Raw genomic sequence first — 21,308 nt, forward strand, 5'->3', positions numbered from 1 at the left:
AATGTCCACCCTGAATGCACCGTTTCGGTTACTTCAGCATGAGTAATGAAGGGAACCTCTGTCAAATTCATTTTAATGTACGAAATTCTTGTCGCTTGTGGTGGGAGAGGCCCAGCCCCTCGGCCCCAGGCCCATCACTCCAGCTGCCTGCCACCAAATGCTGCACTTTTCAATATCCTTCCCAGGGCAAACGTATTGGGCAATTATGAACACCCACTTAAATGTTCATTCTCAACCCCGGTATTTTATTCTCACCTGTGCTGTTTTGTTTTAGAAACAAGTCAGATAACTCTCTTGGGGGAGGGGGGGTAAAAAAAAACAGCCACAAAAAAAAAAAAATTACACCAATGACTGGAGCTTTCCTCCAAAGTCTTCAGTAGTAAACAAGGAGACCCCTGCTCGAAGTGGTGGTTTGGACTGACTTCGTCAAGGGAAGCTGCTGTTGCCACAACCCCTTCAAAACTTCACAACACATAAAAGATTATAATGAGCTGGCATCAAAATACCACTGAAAACAATCAAGTCACTACGTTACTACATTGCCCTCCCCCTTCATTTTTCTGAATAGGCGTCTAACTCATAATCAAAATGCTTGAATTAAAAACATGGAAATATCGGCACGGAAATTACACATTCATTGTCTTTTCTGGAGCTCTGTATCCCAGATTCCAAAAAGCTTATGGCAGTCAGAGGCATGTGGAGTTAAGGTACTGCCTTCAAAGGGGGTGCGGGTAGGGAGAAAATTCTCTATAGATAACAAGAAAAAGAGGCAATCCCAAACTTGGGAAAACTGATGACATAAAACCTTTAGTACCATATGATTGGCAGCTCTGAGATCTGAAGTAGCCTTTGGTTCACACAAAAGGTAACAGTCATGTTTTTATTTTAATGTCATATAAAGGGAGTGGTATTTCAAGAAGAAAAAAAAAAAAAAAAAAAAAAACCTCCAGAGGTTAGCTTTGAAACCATCTAAAATGCTTCCTACGGGTTTTCGATTCTCGGGGCTGTCCAATTCCGTGAGGGAGGGTGTGTGCTTCTATCTAGAGACGCACATACATAAAGACAAATCTGCTTTATATACGTGTCCACATTCCTGTATCGATGCCTCCTACACACACACACACACACACACACACACTCAGGCTCTCTCCCTCTCATACATGCACATACAGATATACATAGTATTTCATTCTCTGAATAACATAAAACATGACACCCTGCTCAAATGTAATTTGCTTAGAGTGATTTGTCTGTTTAAAAAAATTCACAGTTCCTCAACAGTAGTTAAAAATCCCAAGTCAGCTGCTGCTGTGAAATACTGCTCCCCTGTACTTATATGAGGTAGACTTCCCAACCGGGGAAAGAAAATGATACACTTAGGAAGAAGCACTATGTCTTTTTCCTTTTTTGAACAGAAGGCCCCTTTTTGCTTGGTTCTTCCGGCGCTGCAGAGGACTTCGCCGAGGAAGCTTCTTGAGAGGACCTGCCTGGCCATTCTGAGATCTCGAACCTGGCCTCCTGAGGAAACGGCGGGGACGTGCAGCCGTGCCCTCCCCCCAGCTCTCGAGGAAAAGTCGAAGTGCATGGCTGTGCTTCTGCTTCCTGTCTTCCCTGAGAACTGGCGGGCGGCTGCGCCACAGTCTTGTGTGGGCAGTTGGCCACCATGTGTGCGATGCTCTGACAGTAATGGCACTTCTTTGGCTGAGGAGGTAGACTACATTCCTTAGCATGATGATCAAGGCCACCACAGTTGTAGCATCTGCAACAAGAACAGCGGAAACGTCTCAGCAGCGGGGAGCAAGTGTCATAAAATGTGTTACAGATTAAAAAAAAAAAAAACTGTCGATGAGGTCAGCCCGTTTTAATGTGCCTTCTTAATAAGTATGTAATGCTATTTAAGTATGTAATGCTGTTTTTAAAAAGGATTTTATTTATTTATCCGAAAGACAGAGAGAGAGAGAGAGAGAGACACTGCACAAGCAGGGGGAGCAGCAGGCAGAGGGAGAAGCAGGCTTCCCACCGAGCAAGGAGCCCAGTGTGGGACCCATCCCAGGACTCTGGGACCATGACCCAAGCTGAAGGCAGACGCTTAACCCACTGAGCCACCCAGGCGTCCCTGAAATGCTGTGTGCTTCCAAGACCATCTCACCAAAATGCTCTCACGAAGTTATAAAGCTATTTGTGCTAAACGCAACAGTCCATGAAAAACGAGTACTAAAACATGAAACACTAGTCACTTCCGTAGAGAAATGACTTTTTTTAAAGACTTGACAGGTTCTTTTAAGAGAACAGTGTAGTCCACTAGAGGGCAGCCAATGTTCAACAAAAAACCACCAGCTCGCTTTAAAAAGAAGCCCTTTAAAAAAACAAAGCTGTTGTGACATAGAAATACACACTGGGAATGCACTCCGCAATTGAGAAAATTATAGACCAAATTAAATTTCATTTTTTTAACAGTTCTTTGCGTGTTAACTATGTTGACTGTGGAAACCAGATGAACTGAAAGAATTTTATCAAGGGAAATTTGATATATAAGAAGTCAGATGTCTATGGTGAGTGATATCTGGAAAATTACCAAGTAATTTGAATCAGAGGAAGCTATAAAAGCTAAATTCTGGGAAGAATTTATTTTCTTTTCCCTCTGTAAGAAATTAGTTTTCCTTTCAGGTAACTTCTTTTCAATTGAAATAAACCTAAATCTACCCTTAATTAGTATTTCAATGCAGACTGGGGGCATGGCTTTGTGTGAGATGTCTGAAAATCTGACTTTGTTTCTAAAAGCTGAACAAGTAAATTAATTGGGAGATATATTTGCTCAAATTTAGTTAGATTTTCTTTGAAAATTTTACATTCAAAACAAGCGGAGAAAATAATATTGTATACTTACAAAGGTTTTTAATCTACTTGTTGACTATAGAATGTGCTTGTTTTGTCTCCAAATGAAAATTTTTAAGAGTTTTCTGTTTTAAATTTATTTCCAAATACATTTAAAATAATTCTTCGTATTAAGAATCTGTAATTCTTAATACGAAGCACAGACAAAATAATAACAAAAATTAATTGTAATTATGTATGTATGTGTGAGAGAGAGGGAGAGAACAGCAAGTTTAACAACATATACTACCATATATTTCAAAGACAAATGACTAAACTACTAACCAACCGAGCAGTATATGTAGGACAATTAGTATTCTGTTTTCTGGGTCAACGTATGAAGAGTATTTTGTTGTTATGTGTTTTGTTTAGTTTTTACCAGGCAGAAATTAGGGTACCTATGGCCTATTTCTTCAGTTACCAATATTACCTTACAGATATTAGAATAACAGATTCACAACATGGGCTTTTGTTCTTTGTAATGATTAACAAATATTTATTCCAAGGAAAAGGAATGCATCATATTTTTTAAAATTTAAGGGAAGAACTGAAAATCCACTTTTTCTGATTATTTATTATACAATTATATACCTTAATAAAATAATATTACAATCCAGATTCAACACTGTTTCAGCCATGTGTTCTAAGAGATCGTGCAAAATTCAAGAATAAAAATTACCAATGAAGGGTTGAAATTCGGGTCCCCCAAATAACACCCTCAAAAATGGCATCTTTGAAAAATATAACCATATTACTTCTCAATAATGTTTTCCCACACAGTTTTCCTCTACCATGGATTAAGTGAATTCTTAAATTAAATTTGCACATCTACAAAATGTCTCCTTTTGAATTTAATTCACTTCCTTAAGGATAACATCCACTCAGGAGCTCATTGTTGAAGAGGAGAAAATAGGTTAAAGCCTTCAGTAATAGAACAGGCTCTCCTGCGGACACATCAATTTCATCCATCACTGTGGTGTGTGCAGCGTTACCCGATGCAGGGATCCGTTCTGCCTACTCAATTTACCAAGGGCCTCATGTCAGGATTCCACTTTTACAAATGGGGCCTTCCATCATATTCTGTATGTGCATTTACCATTACATTTGGGGTTAAAACATCATTTTAAAGGATACTGTATAATGTTTTGTTTCCTTGCATCTTGATCTACTCCATTCATTCACTTTCCTAGCTTCTCAGATATGTGTTATCATGAGGCCAGACTGTCTTCCACACTGAAAAGATTTGCATTCAGTGGATATGTGCTCAGTCTTAAAAGCAGAGGAGTGGTATTTATTCCCCTCTTCTATTTAATCATTCAGCGTCAATCACACTTACTAAGAGTGCAGATCACACTCCATTATGAAGCCCTGTCCTTCTCCAAGGACTGATACCAAAATGGAAATGTTCAGCTACCTTTCAGCCAACAAATGATACCACACCACACACCCCGTACAAGCTCTACGTGGTACTTGTTTCAGTGTCCACACCTCTCCCAATCAGCTGGCTTTTGTTAATTTGAATGAATTTTAACATCTGATGTGAGCATAAAAATGGCATGTGTGCCCTTGTATAGTTACATGCTTAAGAAATATAAGGACCCAGACTCACAAGCAAAAGACTACACATGAAAAAAACCATAATCATACTTCATTATACATTCCTATACCCAACAATAAAAAGTAAAATCATACATAGTATTTTATAAAACGATGAACCAATAGCACAAAGGATATTTTACCTATTGAACATAAAGTAAAATAAAAATGTTTAGATTAGTCTCAGAACTTAATAAGTTCTTTGTAAAATTATAAATACTTTAATTCTAATGAGTTAGCACATTCTACAGATATTACTTCTTATTTAAAATGCTTTTGAAGATGGAAAATAACAATAAAAATGGAGCCTATTTTTTAAAAAATTATCAAAATAAGATGAACATTTTTAAATTAAACAATGCCAACAATAGATATAGTAGGATAGAAGCATCCAAAATAGCAAAATAAATAAAAGCAAATATTTAGGGCTTGAGAACTATATAATTATGTTATGAAATAAGTAATTAGGGGGGGTCTTAACAAACTAAGCCCAAACAATGACATTACTTAATAAGTTAATCAAACATATGCAAAGTTCTGAGGATTCCAAAACAAAAATGAAAATTCTCATCCTGAAATCAGAATTCAGATCTGCTATGACCCTTTGAAAAATTCTCATTTTTGGGGCGCCTGGGTGGCTCAGTGAGTAAAGCCGCTGCCTTCGGCTCAGGTCATGATCTCAGGGTCCTGGGATCGAGTCCCGCATCGGGCTCTCTGCTCAGCAGGGAGCCTGCTTCCTCCTCTCTCTCTCTGCCTGCCTCTCTGCCTACTTGTGATCTCTCTCTCTGTCAAATAAATAAATAAATAATCTTTAAAAAAAAAAAAAAAAAAAGAAAAATTCTCATTTTTGAGGTCCACGCTGCAGAACAACTAATTTATGTTTTCAAATGATAATAGTAACAAGGATTAGAACTGAGCTCAATTGAAAACCACTAGGTTAGAATACGGATGTTAATTTTTTAAATGATACCTCAATGATTTAGATGAAATAATTAATCAATTGTATGTTCTGCCTGGATCTCAAAAGTGATAATAACTTGGGGAGAGGGATGATACTTCATGGAGAGCCAGCTTTCCCTATCTAAAAGTGTAATGGGAATAGCAGAAGATAGGCACTTCTAAGTATTTGGAAGTGTTAACTTTGTAAGCATTTATATGGAAAATTAAATCTACATTCTGGGGGGCTTGAAGGGGCATTAAGGACAAAGATACAGAGATCTGGAAGCGTCTCAAGAACAAACAAATACTGAGACAACAGTGAGTCCAGTAGTATCGAGGAGAGAAAATGGAAAAGAGGACATAAAAATCCATGGAAAAGAAAGATGTGAAAAACAATCAATAAAGTTTCCAAGCGGGAGGACAGAAAAGTCACAGATTGGAAAGAATTCCGGAAACCAATTTGGAGAAAGAATAACTGACTCTTTGAAGAGATTGTTTATCAATCTTGATACAGTCCAACTAAAATCCGGAAATGATACTAACGACATTCATGACTACAGTTTTTTCATTTTATTTTTAAAGATTTATTTATTTTAGAGCGAGGGTGTGAGAGAGGGCGAGTGGGGAGAGGGACCGCGGAAGGAGGAGAGAATCCATAAGCAGACTCCCTGATGAATGCAGAGCCCCAAGGGGGCCCGATCTTATGACCCTCGGATCATGACCTGAGCCAAAACCAGGAATCGGATGCTTAACCGACGGAGCCACCCAGGCCCTCCAGTGTAGTTTTGGATTTTAATATGACTGACACTTGTTATCTAATTCAATTGTCTGCCAATCAACCCAGCCACCTGGGAGTGTGAGATGCCAGTGTGGGAGTGGGAGGAGGTGGATGGCAGAAATGCTATCAAAGAACCTAAGAGAGCTAAAGAAAAGGAACAGATCCAGAGAAGCTTTTGATGGAAGCAATTTGCCCACCCCGTACCTCCTGAGGGTCACAGATTCTTCCAGAAGGCCCCATTTCCTTTTGATAGTGTCCATACATTCTAAATTTACACCTGGGTATAGTTTATTCACTTCACAGGATCTGCCCCCACATACCAAGAGGAGAGTTAGAAAACTTGGATAAATCCAGAGTTGGAAAAGCCTTTCAATAATGCACACATTTTCAGATCTCTATCAAAGCAACCTATTCTTTACATGAATCTGTTCCTTGTATCTCATTCTTCTTATATCATCTCTTGAAACTGTAAGCCAACTCAGCAATAAACATTTTAGTAAGATTAATTTTTATATATTTTTCTTAAGTACGGTGGTAAAAACATTGAGTTTTTAAAAATACTGGCTAGTGGTGATTTATGACTTAAAAAGTTGGGGCACCTGGAGGGCTTAGTCATTAAGTGTCGGCCTTTGGCTCAGGTCATGATCCCAGGGTCCTGGGACTGAGTCTGGCCAGGGTTCCCTGCTCAGTGGGAAGCCTGCTTCTCCCTCTCTGACTTCCTATGCTTGTGTTCCCTCTTGTGCTGCGTCTCTCTCTGTCAAATAAATATATAAAATATTTTTTTTTAAAAGTTTCTTATGGAACAAATACATATTTAACACCAAAAAAAAGTATGTGTATCTGTATGAAGCCAGTATCCCCCTAAATTACCTTAACTCATGTGAAAAATAAAATGAGTTATAGAGTAGGGCTGAACATATTGTTAGCAGAATTAAAATAATAATAGAAATAATAAGAAGTTGGGACGCCTGGGTGGCTCAGTTGGTTTAGCAGCTGCCTTCCGCTCAGGTCATAATCCCAGCGTCCTGGGATCGAGTCCCACATCGGGCTCCTTGCTCGGCAGGGAGTCTGCTTCTCCCTCTGCGTCTGCCTGTGTTCACTCTCTCTCCCTCTCTCTCTGACAAATAAATAAAATCTTACAAAAAAAAGAAATAATAAGAAGTTTAATTTATTAAAAGCTTACTATGTTCCAGACACTGTATAGAAGGTTTCTAATGTGTTATATAATTTACTTTTCCCCACCAAACCCTATATAGTAGGTACTATAATATCTCCTTTGTGTTGATGAAACAACTAAAACTTGAGTTTACAAAGAAGGAAATTTTAATTGAAAATAATTTCCCCTGCATTTTCTTTAAAGATTTTTTTTTTTTTTTTTTTTTTTTTTTTTTTTTGGACAGTAGGCAGAGAGGCAAGCAGAGAGAGAGGGAAGCAAGCTTCCTGCTGAGCAGAGAGCCCAATGCGGGATCATGACCTTGAGCCTAAGGCAGAGGCTTTAACCCACTGGCCATCCAGGCACCCTTTCCTTGAATTTTCATTATATGAAAAATTATACCTAACAATAGATGTAAATTTTATTACATGTAAGTCTAAAAAATAGAGTCTTAAATTTAAAACAGCAACACACACATACAGATTTGCAACAGATTATTTCCCAAGATGTGGCTCACTGCTGAGGAGGAGATGAGTGTCTCTCACTGAATGATCCCATCTATGCCATGAAGGTTGGGACTAATCTAGTACAGAGTTTTCAATGCCAATGCCCAGTTTTATTTCTATTCCTCTTGTACCATAGGTGGAAAATTTTTGTCTAAAAATTAGTAAATAATTTTCCCATTTTCCTTAATCATATATGTTTAAGTCTGTAAGTCAGAACTGCAGGATGACATGTTATAATCAGAGCTATCAAACTAGCTCAATAAAATGCCAGTCAAAATAAAGAACTCTGACATTTTAGTTAGCCCATGAAGACATATTATGATGTGAATGATTTATTTAGGCCTTGAAATAAATACTACAATGAGATTCTACTGGTTGGAGTGAATGTAAATTGAGATGCCATGTTTTCCAGGGCGATTTGACAGTATATTTAAAAATATTCTATGGCACATATATTTTAAAAATAAAATAAAATAAGTATTATATAGTACATATATTTTAAAAATAAAATAAGTATTATATAGTACATATATTTTAAAAATAAAAATATGGTACATACTCTCCCACCCAACAACACCAACTCCAAAAATCTGCCTGTAGAGATACACTATTACATTAGAAATAGTGTTGCCCGTATCAGTAAAAAATAGAAAAATCGAATGACAATAGTAATACTAACAATAATAATAAATGCTTGTGATCAAAATTGGATGATCTGCTCCAGAACTGACGTTCTTCACCACTGAGCTACAAATGTGTGGAAATGAGAGCCCACGTATATCAAGAAATGCTGCAGATATTGAAAGAAATGAAGTAAAAGAACAGTTTTTTAGATCTGTATGTATCCAAATGAAAAGATCTCCAAAATAAATTAAGTAAAAAAGGCAAACCACAGGATAACACATATAGTATAATACTAACTTATGTTTCAAAAACTGTATATGCTTCTAGGTAATAGTACGCATTTTTTCAAATGCATGAAAAACCCCTGGAAGGATAAGCGGTAAACTCAAAGGGGTTACATCTGAGGGGAAGAGAGGTATAACGTGAAGGAGGACTTTCATGTTTACTCTCTAATTTTTGTAGAGTTTCCTTTTTATTTATTTTTTATTATTTATGTCTTTATTTTTATTTTTAGAGAGAGAAAGGGAGTATGCGTGGTGGCGAGGGACAGAAGGAGAGGGATAAGGAGAATCTTAAGTAGGCTCCATGCCCAGTGGGAAGCCTGACACGGGGCTCGATCTCACAACCCTGACATCATGCCCTGTGCCCATACCAAGAATCTGACGCTTCACTGACTGAGCCACCCAGGCATCCTGAGTTTCTTTTTTAAATAACAGGTAAGAATTTATATGTTGTTCGTGTAATTAGAAAAAGAGCAATTCAATAGCTCCACCTCCATTTTGAAATTCAACCATTATTACTGTTTGTCACTGGATGGTGAACTTGTAGACCAGCAGTTCTAGAAACATCTTGAAAGCTTTTAAAAAATACTTATACCGAGATGCTACTCCACACCAATTAAATTAAAATTTAGAAGATGGAGGCCCACGTCTGAATACTTTTTGAAAACTTCCCCAGTGGTAGTGAGCAGCTTCTTAGCACTGACAACCGTACAAGGAGGTCACTCATAATCCCAACCATTATGGAATGTGGTTCAAAAAAGAATTTCAAACCTGGTGATTCACAGACCTGTACCCCTGGGGATAAAAATATATGTTTATAAAAAATAAAAAATTAAAAAAAAAAAAAAGAATTTCAACTGTTTCAACAGATCACGGATGCCTCAGAAAGGAGGAAGGAAGGAAAGGAAGAAAGAAAAAAGTGTGTATGTATTTTATTTCCTTACTGGGAATGAAAAATGATTCCCTAAAATCTCCAGTTGTGGGAACACAAAAGCCCATCACCTTTTACCATCACTGATCCCTGCTAATTGTGGAAGTAAACCAGTGCAAAGAACTACTGTGTTGAGCTTTAGATGTAGTTTCTCTGCTTCTGAGACCATTATTCAATTCTGAATTCATCAGCCAAGGACGGATTCAATGTGTAAGAACCCATGTCATCAAATAGGTGATAATTTACAGCTCTTCATCAATTGCTACTTTCTCTTAACTTTACCATCATTACCAATTAACATTTATTGATTTCCTATAACTCAAGTCTCTATCTTCTGTTGCTTGCATCTAAAATAATTCTCAAAAGCATATAAATTTAGTATAGATAAGACTCCTGCAAACATTTCTATGACCAAGTTTTGTTGGCTATTACATAAAATTACTTCCTTATGAATATAAATATAAAACCAAGATCTTTGCTTTTTATAAAAATCTATTAGCCATGGCATTTTTAAAAGCTCAAATATTTAAACTGCATTTCACCTGAAAGAGTGCATGGATAAAGTAACTACTGCTCACTCTGTCTTCCTCAGAGAAAGGGAAAGTACAGAATAGATGGTTGAAAGAAAACTGGCTTAGTTAGACTATCTTCAGGGTAGGTTTTCAATATAGTTTTTTAAAAAGCAAAATTCAGTTAGTATAATTGCCATTCAGTTCTTTCTGGTGCAAAATTAATGGCAGATGTCTGGATGGCTCTGTATTGTCTAGTTCTAGTCAGAGTAAGGGTCAGTCTGTTGTGGCAATGAACTAATGTGAATTCTAAACTTGAAAACTGCTGGTAGTGTAGGGGCACCTGGCTGGCTCAGTCGGAAGAGCATGTGACTCTTGATCTAGGGGTTGTAGGTTGGAGTCCTAAGTTGCGTGTAGAGATTACTACAAAAAATAAGTAAACTTAAAAAAAAAAATTGTTGGCAGTGCAAATAAACACTCTAGGTCTCCTCCAAACTTTAGTGTTCAGACCATTTAACTAAACTGATCTGGGGTATGCACTGAGTTCAGAGGGTATTTTTTACTTACCAACTATTGTTCTATCCTCTTTCATCATCTGGTTCTATGATGGGAAGTTGTCTACATACCTTGTATCAGTGAATTCAAATGCTTCTAATACCCATGTAATCATTGTCATAAATTGAAAGGAAAAACAAAAAAAGCACTTAAGATATCTACTATGTGCAGGGAGAAAATTATCTGAAAAATAATGTTAAAAAGAAAATCCATACTAAAGGATCCAATTTTCCAGAATGAAAAGGAGATCAATTTCCCAGGGCAACCGATTAATTTAAAAAAAAAATCGGGGCGCCTGGGTGGCTCAGTGGGTTAAGCCGCTGCCTTCGGCTCAGGTCATGATCTCAGGGTCCTGGGATCGAGTCCCGCATCGGGCTCTCTGCTCAGCAGGGAGCCTGCTTCCCCCTCTCTCTCTCTGCCTGCTTCTCTATCTACTTGTGATTTCTCTCTGTCAAATAAATAAATAAAATCTTTAAAAAAAAAAAAATAAAAAAAATAAAAATAAAAAAAAAATCAACATAAGAAATATTTTATTTATATTTCAGAGCACTAGGGGTAAGATTATAAAAATTTTTCAGAAAATTGTATCAACAGTAATGAACATTCAATGATATTTAGATGTCTTACAACTAAGACTGGAAACAAGAAGAAAATTTAAAAATGCCCTTAGCATTTTGGAGAAAATTATTTCCAACATAGTAAAAAATATAAGTACAACTTGGCAGTAGACAGTAATGGAATGTATGTAAATAGAGAGCTGAATGGTAAGACTTATGTATTTACATATTTTATGTTCCTTAATGTCTTCTGACTGCTTTCCGAACCATCTTATGTTTATTAGTTTTGGGACAGTCTCTCTGATAAATGCCATGGCCTGTCATCTGTATCATAATGCCAGCCAAAAATGCACCAAAGTATCTTGAAAACCAGTTAAAATATTGTAATAGTTCTATTTGCAAACCTTTCATCATCTTATGATAACAAAACAGGAAGATGGAAAATGTGGGGGGGCAGGCATGTAACGAACGGCAGTGCTGGGTTTCCAGCAAAGCAGGGATGAAACACATAGCGGTTTTAAGAGAAGAGGACACGGAAGGAGAGAGAAATCACTGAAGAAACAGGGACAAAGGGAGCCTTTCTCATGGAAGGGCACTTCAATCAGGTATAATTATAAGCCAGACATTTTGGTATTTCATTCCACTATGGGTAGAAGTACCTGGTAGATCTTGTGGCGATCCCACGGAACAATAATCATTTGTTCAGAGTCTGCTACTTTGTACCATAGCTTAAGAAAGAGCATAATAATGAATTCTAGGTCAGAAGCTAAATCTGTATTTCAGATAAAAACGTTATCTCCCTTGTAGGTAACAAACAACATTCCAGCCAGGTAATCAGTTCTGTCTAACGGCAAAGTTGAAAAAACAAGGAGAAAGACGTACTTAAACACAGATAACTCAATGCTTTCCAATGTCTTGGAAGAAAAACCAGTTTGTTATGAAATTGGACCCAATCTCACAGGCAGTGGACATTCTGCCAGCATGGCTTTTATGATCCAACACAACTAAGGAGGAGTGTCCAGCTCAAGTCATCTATCTCTCTCTCTCATACATGTGTATACACACACACACACACACACACACACAAGCATGCGCCACAAGCTGTCCTACAGTAGTAGTGTGTAGCCATCCAAACTGTGTATTTAAATGTATCCTTGTTGGAACCAAGTTCAGTTGATCTACCATATTTGTCACAGTGGCTTTTAGGTAGAGAGTATTTTTAGGTTACTGCTGGTATCAAATATAAAGGAAAGGAAAGACAGTCAATATTTAACTAGAAATGGTTAAAACTAGGTGTCTGCTTAAATGGGAGAATCAGATTATAATATGCAACCTGAAAATGGTTCAATTATCTATTTTAGCAGTCTTGCTGAAAATTTTAAACCCCCAGGGCTAACTGCGTTTCCCTAGACCATTTCACATCACCAGTGACAGAGGGACGACTTTGGCTGTAGGTTAAGCCTTGGTACAGGCGGAAGAAATGCAATTCCACTACTGCTTTCGGGTCAACTTTGATAAATTTTTTTTTCTCTTGGTCATCACATGATTTCTTTCTTTTGCAATGTAAACCAGCCCTATTTTTATGTTATTTTACAAGTCATTCTAAAGTGATAGCTCTCTCTTTAGATATATGTTGACTTTTTTTTTAATCTATTAAAGCACAAGCAATTTTAAAAGAGTAGTTTCATCATGACTACTTGATGTGTGAAACAATTTGTTATCTAGAGAAATGGACATAAACGTCAAAACAATATGTGAAAGAATTTAAATACATTATAAAAAACACCTTAGGTTTATAAACAAAGACTATAGAATAAAATTTACTGTCTCATATCTTATCACACCTTGCTGTTAAAACACAGAAGGAAGAGAAGGCATGAGGAATTTCAAAAGAAAGAAAGATGTACAGAGTCAAGAATCAATTTTGCTGGTATGATTGATGCCCTGCACAGGAGAAGGTTAGATTATAGTTCTAGATATATGCTGGTTGTTTGCAAGCTGGAGGCAACAAGAGGGCTAGATTAGAAGATTTTAGCCAAGTGAGCTATTATTTAGCCAAATGTGTTATTGAAAGCGTTGATATTACTATGACTAAGTTACTTTTGGTGCAAGTCAATATTGGTAGTATTTGAGTTTCTATGAAGATAGACGGTTTAAACACCTTCCAGTTGTTGTATTACTAAATTAACACTGAATTTCCGCTATATTACTGAATTAGTAAGAACTATGTATAAACTTCCCATTTTGACAATGTTTATATGGGTAGCATTAAACCTATTTATAGAGGGCCTGTTGTTCTAGAGTATGTTGCTTAGTACGATCTACCCAAAATGTATCCTCAGGATGAATCGTGTGCAGGAGGCCAAAGAAGACTGTGCTAAACCTTCCCCATTTCTAGGGCTATTCAGGAATCTGGAGTTAAAACTATTCTGCTGAAATCACCAATGAGAGGCTTCTAATGATCAGTAAGTTTGGTCTCCCGTTCTAGCATCAGCTAGTGCTGAGGAAAATGATAAACTACAGATAAGAAGTACATGACCTCTGTCCACTCCTCCTCTAGCCCAGCTGGTCTTTCTGTGACTATTTGTTGTCTTTTGCCAAGAATCAGCAGTTCTTAAATTGTTCACCACGTAGGTAGGTAGGTGAAAACCGAATGAAGAAAAATTGTGACTATGTCTAGATAACCTCCCTAAATGGTGATATCAAGTCCTTTCTGTATAAGACTGATCTTGAAAATTAAAGCTTAAGGTAAAGTCATGGATGGCATTCTTGGCTTCATGGCTACTTCTTTTTTTCCTTCCTTACTGGCTGCAGCTGCCCTTCGTGTTATCCAGCTGTTTACATGAATAAAAGCTTGGGGGTTTAGCTGCTAAGGCATCCCTGGCAGATCTTTTCTCTGGTCACGGATCCCTTAAGGAGTCTTGTTTTTTCCCTATTTGAACATTTTAAGGCTGTGACCCGGTGAACACATGGCCATGGTTGTAAAAGAAATGGCTATCAAGCCAAGGATGGAGGTTAAAAACTGAAGGTAGGCATGAGAAGGGCAGACAGGTCCACCTCAGAGCCAGGATTGTTTACACATGTTCCAGTACTCGTAAGTGCTAAGAATAGGGCTAGATTCTGCACATTAACAGATTTGTTTGTGCATACTCCATAAGCCAAGACAAGCTCCTGAGTATCTGAGCAAAGGAATTTTCACCTCCTCTGGTCATACTCTGAATTTGGCTGATAAGTTTGTGTGAAGAATTTAGTTTATTCCTTTAGTGAGACAAAAGAAACAAAGTCACTGAATGATTTTTTGATGTTTTCCTAACAAAAAATAATATTGAAAAGAATGGCAGATATAATGAAAGGCAGTAAATTTGGCTAATACTTAATCTTTTTACTTTAAAAATGTACAGATTTCAGAAAAATAAATATTTTAAAATATGGTAGCTGCAAATGGAAAAGTGCTACTTATTTATCACACTGAATGTGAAGTTCTCTTTAGATGGTCTATTTTTATAACTTAATTGAATATAACACATTTATAGGGGGAAAGCTGTACTTCAGTGGGAAACTGCATTGTCTAGATCTAGAGCTCACACTTATGGATTAACTGATTCTGATTTAACAGAGTAATTTTCCAGCTCTTTAAATCGCCAATAACTGATAGCAATGCAAAGCTGTTCTTGACCATACAGAGGCAAATTCTGTCCTGTCAGGTTCCAGTGACTTTTCCCATCCTGAAAGAAGCATGTTTTTCATTCATTGGATATTGATTTCAATATTCCTGATCTAAAAATCTGTCTGTTCTTTGGACTGTCCTTTGTACAGGTTATTCCAGCTGTTTTCCTCATTTCATTGGATTAAATAAAATCTTTAACATTTGCTCATTTTGTATCTGTATCAGAGTCAAGATGTTACCATTTTTTAAAATTATCCTTTAATTCTGACACAGTAAATATTTAACCACAGAAGCCACTGGTTAAGATGCAAAGTTCATTATGATATCGTTAGGATCTTACTCTTTAAGCATGTAGAATCTAGAATAAAGTAAATGCACAACTAACTTTAATCCTCAGGTTTACTGAACCCGTACTAGTTTCTACGTTTATTCTCAGTGATCTTATTTTTTTTATACCTTGAAATATTTTGTTCTTTCATAATCCTGGGAATTACTTCCAACTTCACTGAAAAGGAGGTTAAAATAACACAAAAATTTTAATTTTTCTAAAAAAGACATGTAAATGGCCAACAGATACCTGAAAAGGTGCTCAACATTGCTAATTATCAGGGAAATGCAAATCAAAACCACCATGAGACATCACCTCACTCCTCTTAGAATGGCTATACCAAAAAGACAAGGGATAGCAAGTATCAGCAAAGATGTGGAAAAAAGGAAATCCTTGTGCACTGCTGGTAGGATTGTAAAGGGTACAGCCACTGTACAAAATAGTATGAAGGCTTCTCAAAAAATTAAAAATAGAAATACCATATGATCTGGGCATATATCCAACTGAAATAAAATCACTATCTCAAAGAGATATCTGCCCCCACCCCCATGTTCACTGAAATATTATTCACAATAGCCAAGACTAGGAATGACCTAAAAGTCCACTGATGAATGAACGGATAAAGAAAATGTGGTATACATACACATAAGGGAATATTATTCAGCCATAAAAATGGAAATCCTGCCATTTGTGACTACATAGATGGATCTTGAAGGCATTACGCTGAGAAATTAGTCAGATGTAGAAAGACAAATATTATATCATTTTACATGTGTGGAATCTAAAAAAAAAAAAAAAAAAAAGTCAAAGTCACAGAAGCAGAGAGTGGAAAAGTGGTTCCTGGGTTTGGGGAGGAAGAAGTGGGAAGGGGTTGGTAAAAGTATACAAATTTTCACCTGTAAGATGAATAAGGTCTGAGGATCTCAGGTATAAATAACATGGTAACTACAGCTGATAACATCGTATTGTATAACTGACACTTCCTTAGAGAGTAGAACTTAAGTCTTCTGCCAAAAAGAAAAGAAAGAAAGATAAATATGTGAGGTGATGAATGTGTTAGTTAACTAGTTAACTAGAGTGTGGAATCTTTTCACAGCATATACATATACCATGTTATCACAAGTACATTGTATTTTACAATTTCATCTGTCAATTAGACTGCAATAGAGCTGAGGTGGAGGAGAAAGAATATTTCCCATACAGGCCTATGTGACACCTTAATAGCTTTTTCTCTTGTCTCATATTTAACAGAATTTTCCCCTCAGCTTTCCGACTTTTCGACTCACTATGATGGAAAACACTGAAACAAAGGTCAGGAATCTTTGGCCCTTCTTTTTAGTTCTAATACTAACTTTCCATCTCACTTGTAAGACGGTGCTAGGACTTGAATTCTCTCAATTCTCTCCCTGATCTTGATATCACCGTACCCTTGTAATCAACTCAGACTGGTTTTTAACTTTCTCCAAGAAATATCTGCCAGCCCAGTAGTGGGCAAAGCAATGGGAGGCAGAAGAGACCCAAATTTATCTAGCGATGCTGTTGGCAAAGTGGATGTTGGGAAAAGACAGGAGGGTCAGGAGGACTTAATTCATTCATAAAAAGCCTTATTGAAATGAACACTCCAAACCGAGAGGCAGGCAACTGAGACCAGAAGAACTCAGATGATGAGAAAAAGGGAAAGAGGATTTGCGATACCTACCCTCAACAGCTCAATTTCTTCTACTTTCATAACATTAGTATCAGTAACATTACATGTTCATTTGGAATCAAGATTATCTAAAGCATCTCTCAACTGCCTCATGCAATCCTGGAATCCAAAATTGTTGGCACAAAACTTAAATCAGCTTAACTGATTCTGCACTGCCTCCACAATATTCTATTAATTATACAATCAAATAATTTTCTGATAACTGGGAAATAACCATTTTGAACATAAGGTTTTCACTGAAAAAAAATTTTAATAATGTAATCATCTAGAGGAGTGACTAAATAGTGAAATAAACCATCACATTCCATCATCCCTCAGCTTCATTATTGCATTGCCCAAACTCAGGAGACAGAATTTCCGTAGTCTTTTTCTTTTCAACCTTTTATTAAACAACATTGAGAATTCAGAATTTTTCGTTTCCTGTCCATAATGGCAAAGAGAAGAAAATTGACAGAAGATGTTTTGCAATTGTTAGACAAGTAAGAACACAAATATAAAAAGAATAGACAGCAGTACTCCAGGCTAATGATGATGGTAAAACTACATATAAGCTAAACCTCAGATTATGAGCCATTATACCAGATAATATCCTAAATATATTTTCTCTAATTGAAAAACAGATGAGTGGACAATAGGTTTCTATGAACAACAATGAAATCTGTTATCCAGTTAGTCATCCTACAGGGAGGACGCTGTCATCATGCAGTATTTTTTTGACCAGAAATTTTTGTGAAAAAGACACGTATTCTTTCACCTTTTATCAAGTTTGTACTAAGAAATTTACTTGCTATGGTTCATAAGTGGGCAACTGCTGACGGCATTATTGAAAGGAGGGAAAGAGCACAGAAATCAAAAGGTTCACTGAACTGATCATTCTAATCAATAGTATGAAGGTATTTTACTATTACAGACTGAAGAAATTGACCATCCTATCTTCGACAAAACTATGAGCCATGAAACTTTTCAAAGCACTGAATTTTGTGGATAAAAGTGTAAGAACCAGGATGCCTGGTGGCTCAGATGGTTGAGTGTCTGCTTTCGGCTCAGGTCATGATCTTGGGGTCCTGGGATCAAGTCCTGCATCAGGTTCTCGGCTCCTTCGGGGGCCTGCTTCTCCCTCTGCCTCTGCCTCTCATGAATAAATAAATAAAATCTTTTTTTAAAAAGTATAAGAACCAGAGGTAATAACAAAGCTGGACTCTCTTAGAAATATATTTAAAATCTGGAGCAAGATTTGTAAGATGAGTATGTTCCAGGCCATCCATGAGCAATTATTCGCATATAAAGGATAATGCCCATTTTGGATACATATATCTTCACACCGGAAAAATATGAAATAAAGTTTTTTTGGTTACATTTAAATTCTCATTAATTTCCAATATAGCTATTTTTCACATCCCTTTATTTTTTATCTGTAAATTATTTGTAAAATGACTTTCAAAATGTGTTCCAGAAAGAGTTCCTTGGACTCAAATGGCAAATAGTAATGATTGCTCTTCCTCACATACAGCTGGCTAATAACATACAGAATTTGATAAATGGTGTAAAATAAAGTGCTGTACCTTTTCAAGAGAAGACATAATCACAGTCATTGGGAACAGGAATGGTTTTGTAAAGGAGTTGGTCTGGTTACAACAAGCTAGGTAAAATTTATTAAAAATTATTGAGGTTTGGGGCACCTGGGTGGCTCAGTTGGTTAGTGTCTGACTTTTGATTTCAGCTCAGGTCATGATCTCAGGGTTGTGAGTTCAAGTCCTGTGTTGGTCTCTGCACTCAACAGGGAGTCTGTTTAAGATTCTCTCTCTTCCTCGGCCTCTGCTCCTCCCTCCCCTACACTCACTCTTTCTTGCTCTCTCTCAAATAAATAAATAAATCTTTAAAAAAAATAAATGAGGTTTACATAGACTGAAGGAAAATATGCTAGAATATATGGCACGAATGGCACGAATACAAAACTAGAGGATATGTTTAGGAAAGCGAGTTGGGTAGCCTGGAAAATAAAATGGAAAACCAAGATTACAGAACAGAATTTTAGATATATTTTATAATTTACTATTTTTAAAACCTTTCCCCTTAGAGTTGAAAGAACTGAGTTTTGAAGTTGATAGATAACATTGCTCATAACCACAAACCCAGTAATGGAGAGCCCAAGATTTCAGCTTACAGCTCCAATGATCCATGAAAATCATTTAATCTCTCTGGGTTTCCTCATCCATAAGTAATTTTCATCATCCAGGAATCCTTTTTTTTTTTTTTTTTTTTTTTTTTTTTAAAGATTTATTTATTTATTTATTCGACAGAGAGATCACAAGTAGACAGAGAGGCAGGCAGAGAGAGAGAAGCAGGCTCCCTGCCGAGCAAGGAGCCCGACGTGGGGCTCGATCCCAGGACCCTGAGATCATGACCTGAGCCGAAGGCAGCGGCCCAACCCACTGAGCCACCCAGGCACCCCAAGGAATCCTTTTTTAAAAATGATAATAACTCCCACTTACTTCTTGTGGTTGCTGCTAGTCTTGAATGAGATAAATATTTAAAGATGCTTTGCAAACTACAGAGTTCTATATAAATAGTAGTTACGATCTCTTTCCCTTATCTTGGATATTATATTCCCAAAACACTTTCACCCTAGTTGTAATAAGATAATTAATGGTAGAAGAGCTGAAGTTCTCATGAATGAGGGGAGGCAGGCAGAAGAGCAAAAATAAGTAACAGGAAAAGCTTAAAGTATTTTTTTGCTTGGTATTCTGCATATTTATTTATGCTCTATAATTAATCTGCATTTAAGATTCCTTATGTCACTGTGATTTCCTTTACCATCTCCTCCTCTTATATACTGGGAAATTCACTTACTTTGTTGCAGATGTCACACAGTTAGTGTAGATAGGTCACTGTTAAAATGTTCACTATTTTTCTGGTTTATATTTTGTAGTCCCTAAAAATCAAATCTCAGAATAACTCTGTTTATTTAATAAACTGTATCAGAAGACTTTGTAGATAAAGAAAATTATAAAGATGTTAATCTGTGTATCATACAGTTTAGGTATGGGGAATTTGCTCATTATTCTTATATTCTATAATCTTTTCTTTCATCTGGCCTTCAGGATACTTTATTGGATTTTTCACTACCCTTTTTTCCATTATTTTCCTACCTTATGCTTTGTGCCTTTCTGGATTCACCAAGATCTACACTTGTCTATCATCTCTCCTTCAAAAAACTGATCCATTTCCCTTAACAAATTACTTTCTTTATGCTGATCACTCACAAATTATTCCCACCTTGATGTCTTCCTGTAATCTCCAACTCAACTCATCTCTTTGAGGTCATTTGACCCCTAGTTTCCAGATCTCTTCCAATATTGGTTGATTTTCCTATAAATTCCATCATTCATCACTATATTCACACTGCTTATTGTGAAGTTACTTGGTTGACTCAAAGAAAAGGAAAAGATATTAAAATATTCACTGCCATTTGTCTTTCATTTTATTTATTTATTTTTTAATTTTATTTATTTATTTTTTAATTTTATTTATTTATTTGACAGGCAGAGATCACAAGTAGGCAGAGAGGCAGGCAGAGAGATGCGGGGCTCGATCCCAGGACCCTTGGATGATGGCCCGAGCCGAAAGCAGAGGCTTTAACCCACTGAGCCACCCAGCTGCCCCTCATTTGTCTTTTAAAAGCAAAATGGAAACATAAAGCTCTCTTAAACCTATGAACTCTCTTAAACCTATGAATAATTTCCTTAACTTCTTGTCCATTTGGGGACTGAGCCCCCATCTCCTATCTTTGCACCATGTCAAAGATCAATCGTGCTAACTCATACTTCAGGTACATCTGTTAGCCCATTTGGCCCACTCAGTCACCAACGAGTGGTGACTGGTTACCTTGGTTAATTTAAATGAAACAAACAAAAATTTATAAAAATCAGTCACCCTGTATTACTTTTTAAAAATAGTGTAACAGGGACGCCTGGGTGGCTCAGTTGGTTGGACGACTGCCTTCGGCTCAGGTCATGATCCTGGAGTCTCGGGATCGAGTCCCGCATCGGGCTCCCAGCTCCATGGGGAGTCTGCTTCTCTCTCTGACCTTCTCCTCATTCATGCTCTCTCTCACTGTCTCTCTCTCAAGTAAATAAATAAAAAATCTTAAAAAAAAAAAAAATAGTGTAACAGAAGAATAAAAACTGTGAAAAGGAAAACTATTATAAGCTGTTGGAACCTGAGGGTGAAAAGAAGAGTATTTAGTACCAAAAGGGCAGGATCATTAAAATTAGAGAGGTGTTAAGTGGCCAATGTCAAAAA

The 21,308-nt window shown here is 36.8% G+C and overlaps 1 protein-coding gene across 2 annotated transcripts in view; it reads right to left on the minus strand.

Moving 5' to 3' along the window:
• Positions 1 to 1,371: 1,371 nt before the first annotated feature.
• The window catches only part of LIN28B (lin-28 homolog B), a 137,741-nt gene continuing 117,804 nt past the window's right edge, over positions 1,372 to 21,308 (minus strand). For both annotated transcript variants that reach the window (XM_059176987.1, XM_059176988.1), the window contains one exon: positions 1,372 to 1,759. In XM_059176987.1, coding sequence (XP_059032970.1) covers positions 1,390 to 1,759 — 370 coding nt within the window. In that variant the 3' untranslated portion in view covers positions 1,372 to 1,389. The remainder of the gene's footprint in view (positions 1,760 to 21,308) is intronic.

Source organism: Mustela lutreola, chromosome 6, assembly GCF_030435805.1.
Source record: "Mustela lutreola isolate mMusLut2 chromosome 6, mMusLut2.pri, whole genome shotgun sequence".
Taxonomy (NCBI): Eukaryota; Metazoa; Chordata; class Mammalia; order Carnivora; family Mustelidae; genus Mustela; species Mustela lutreola.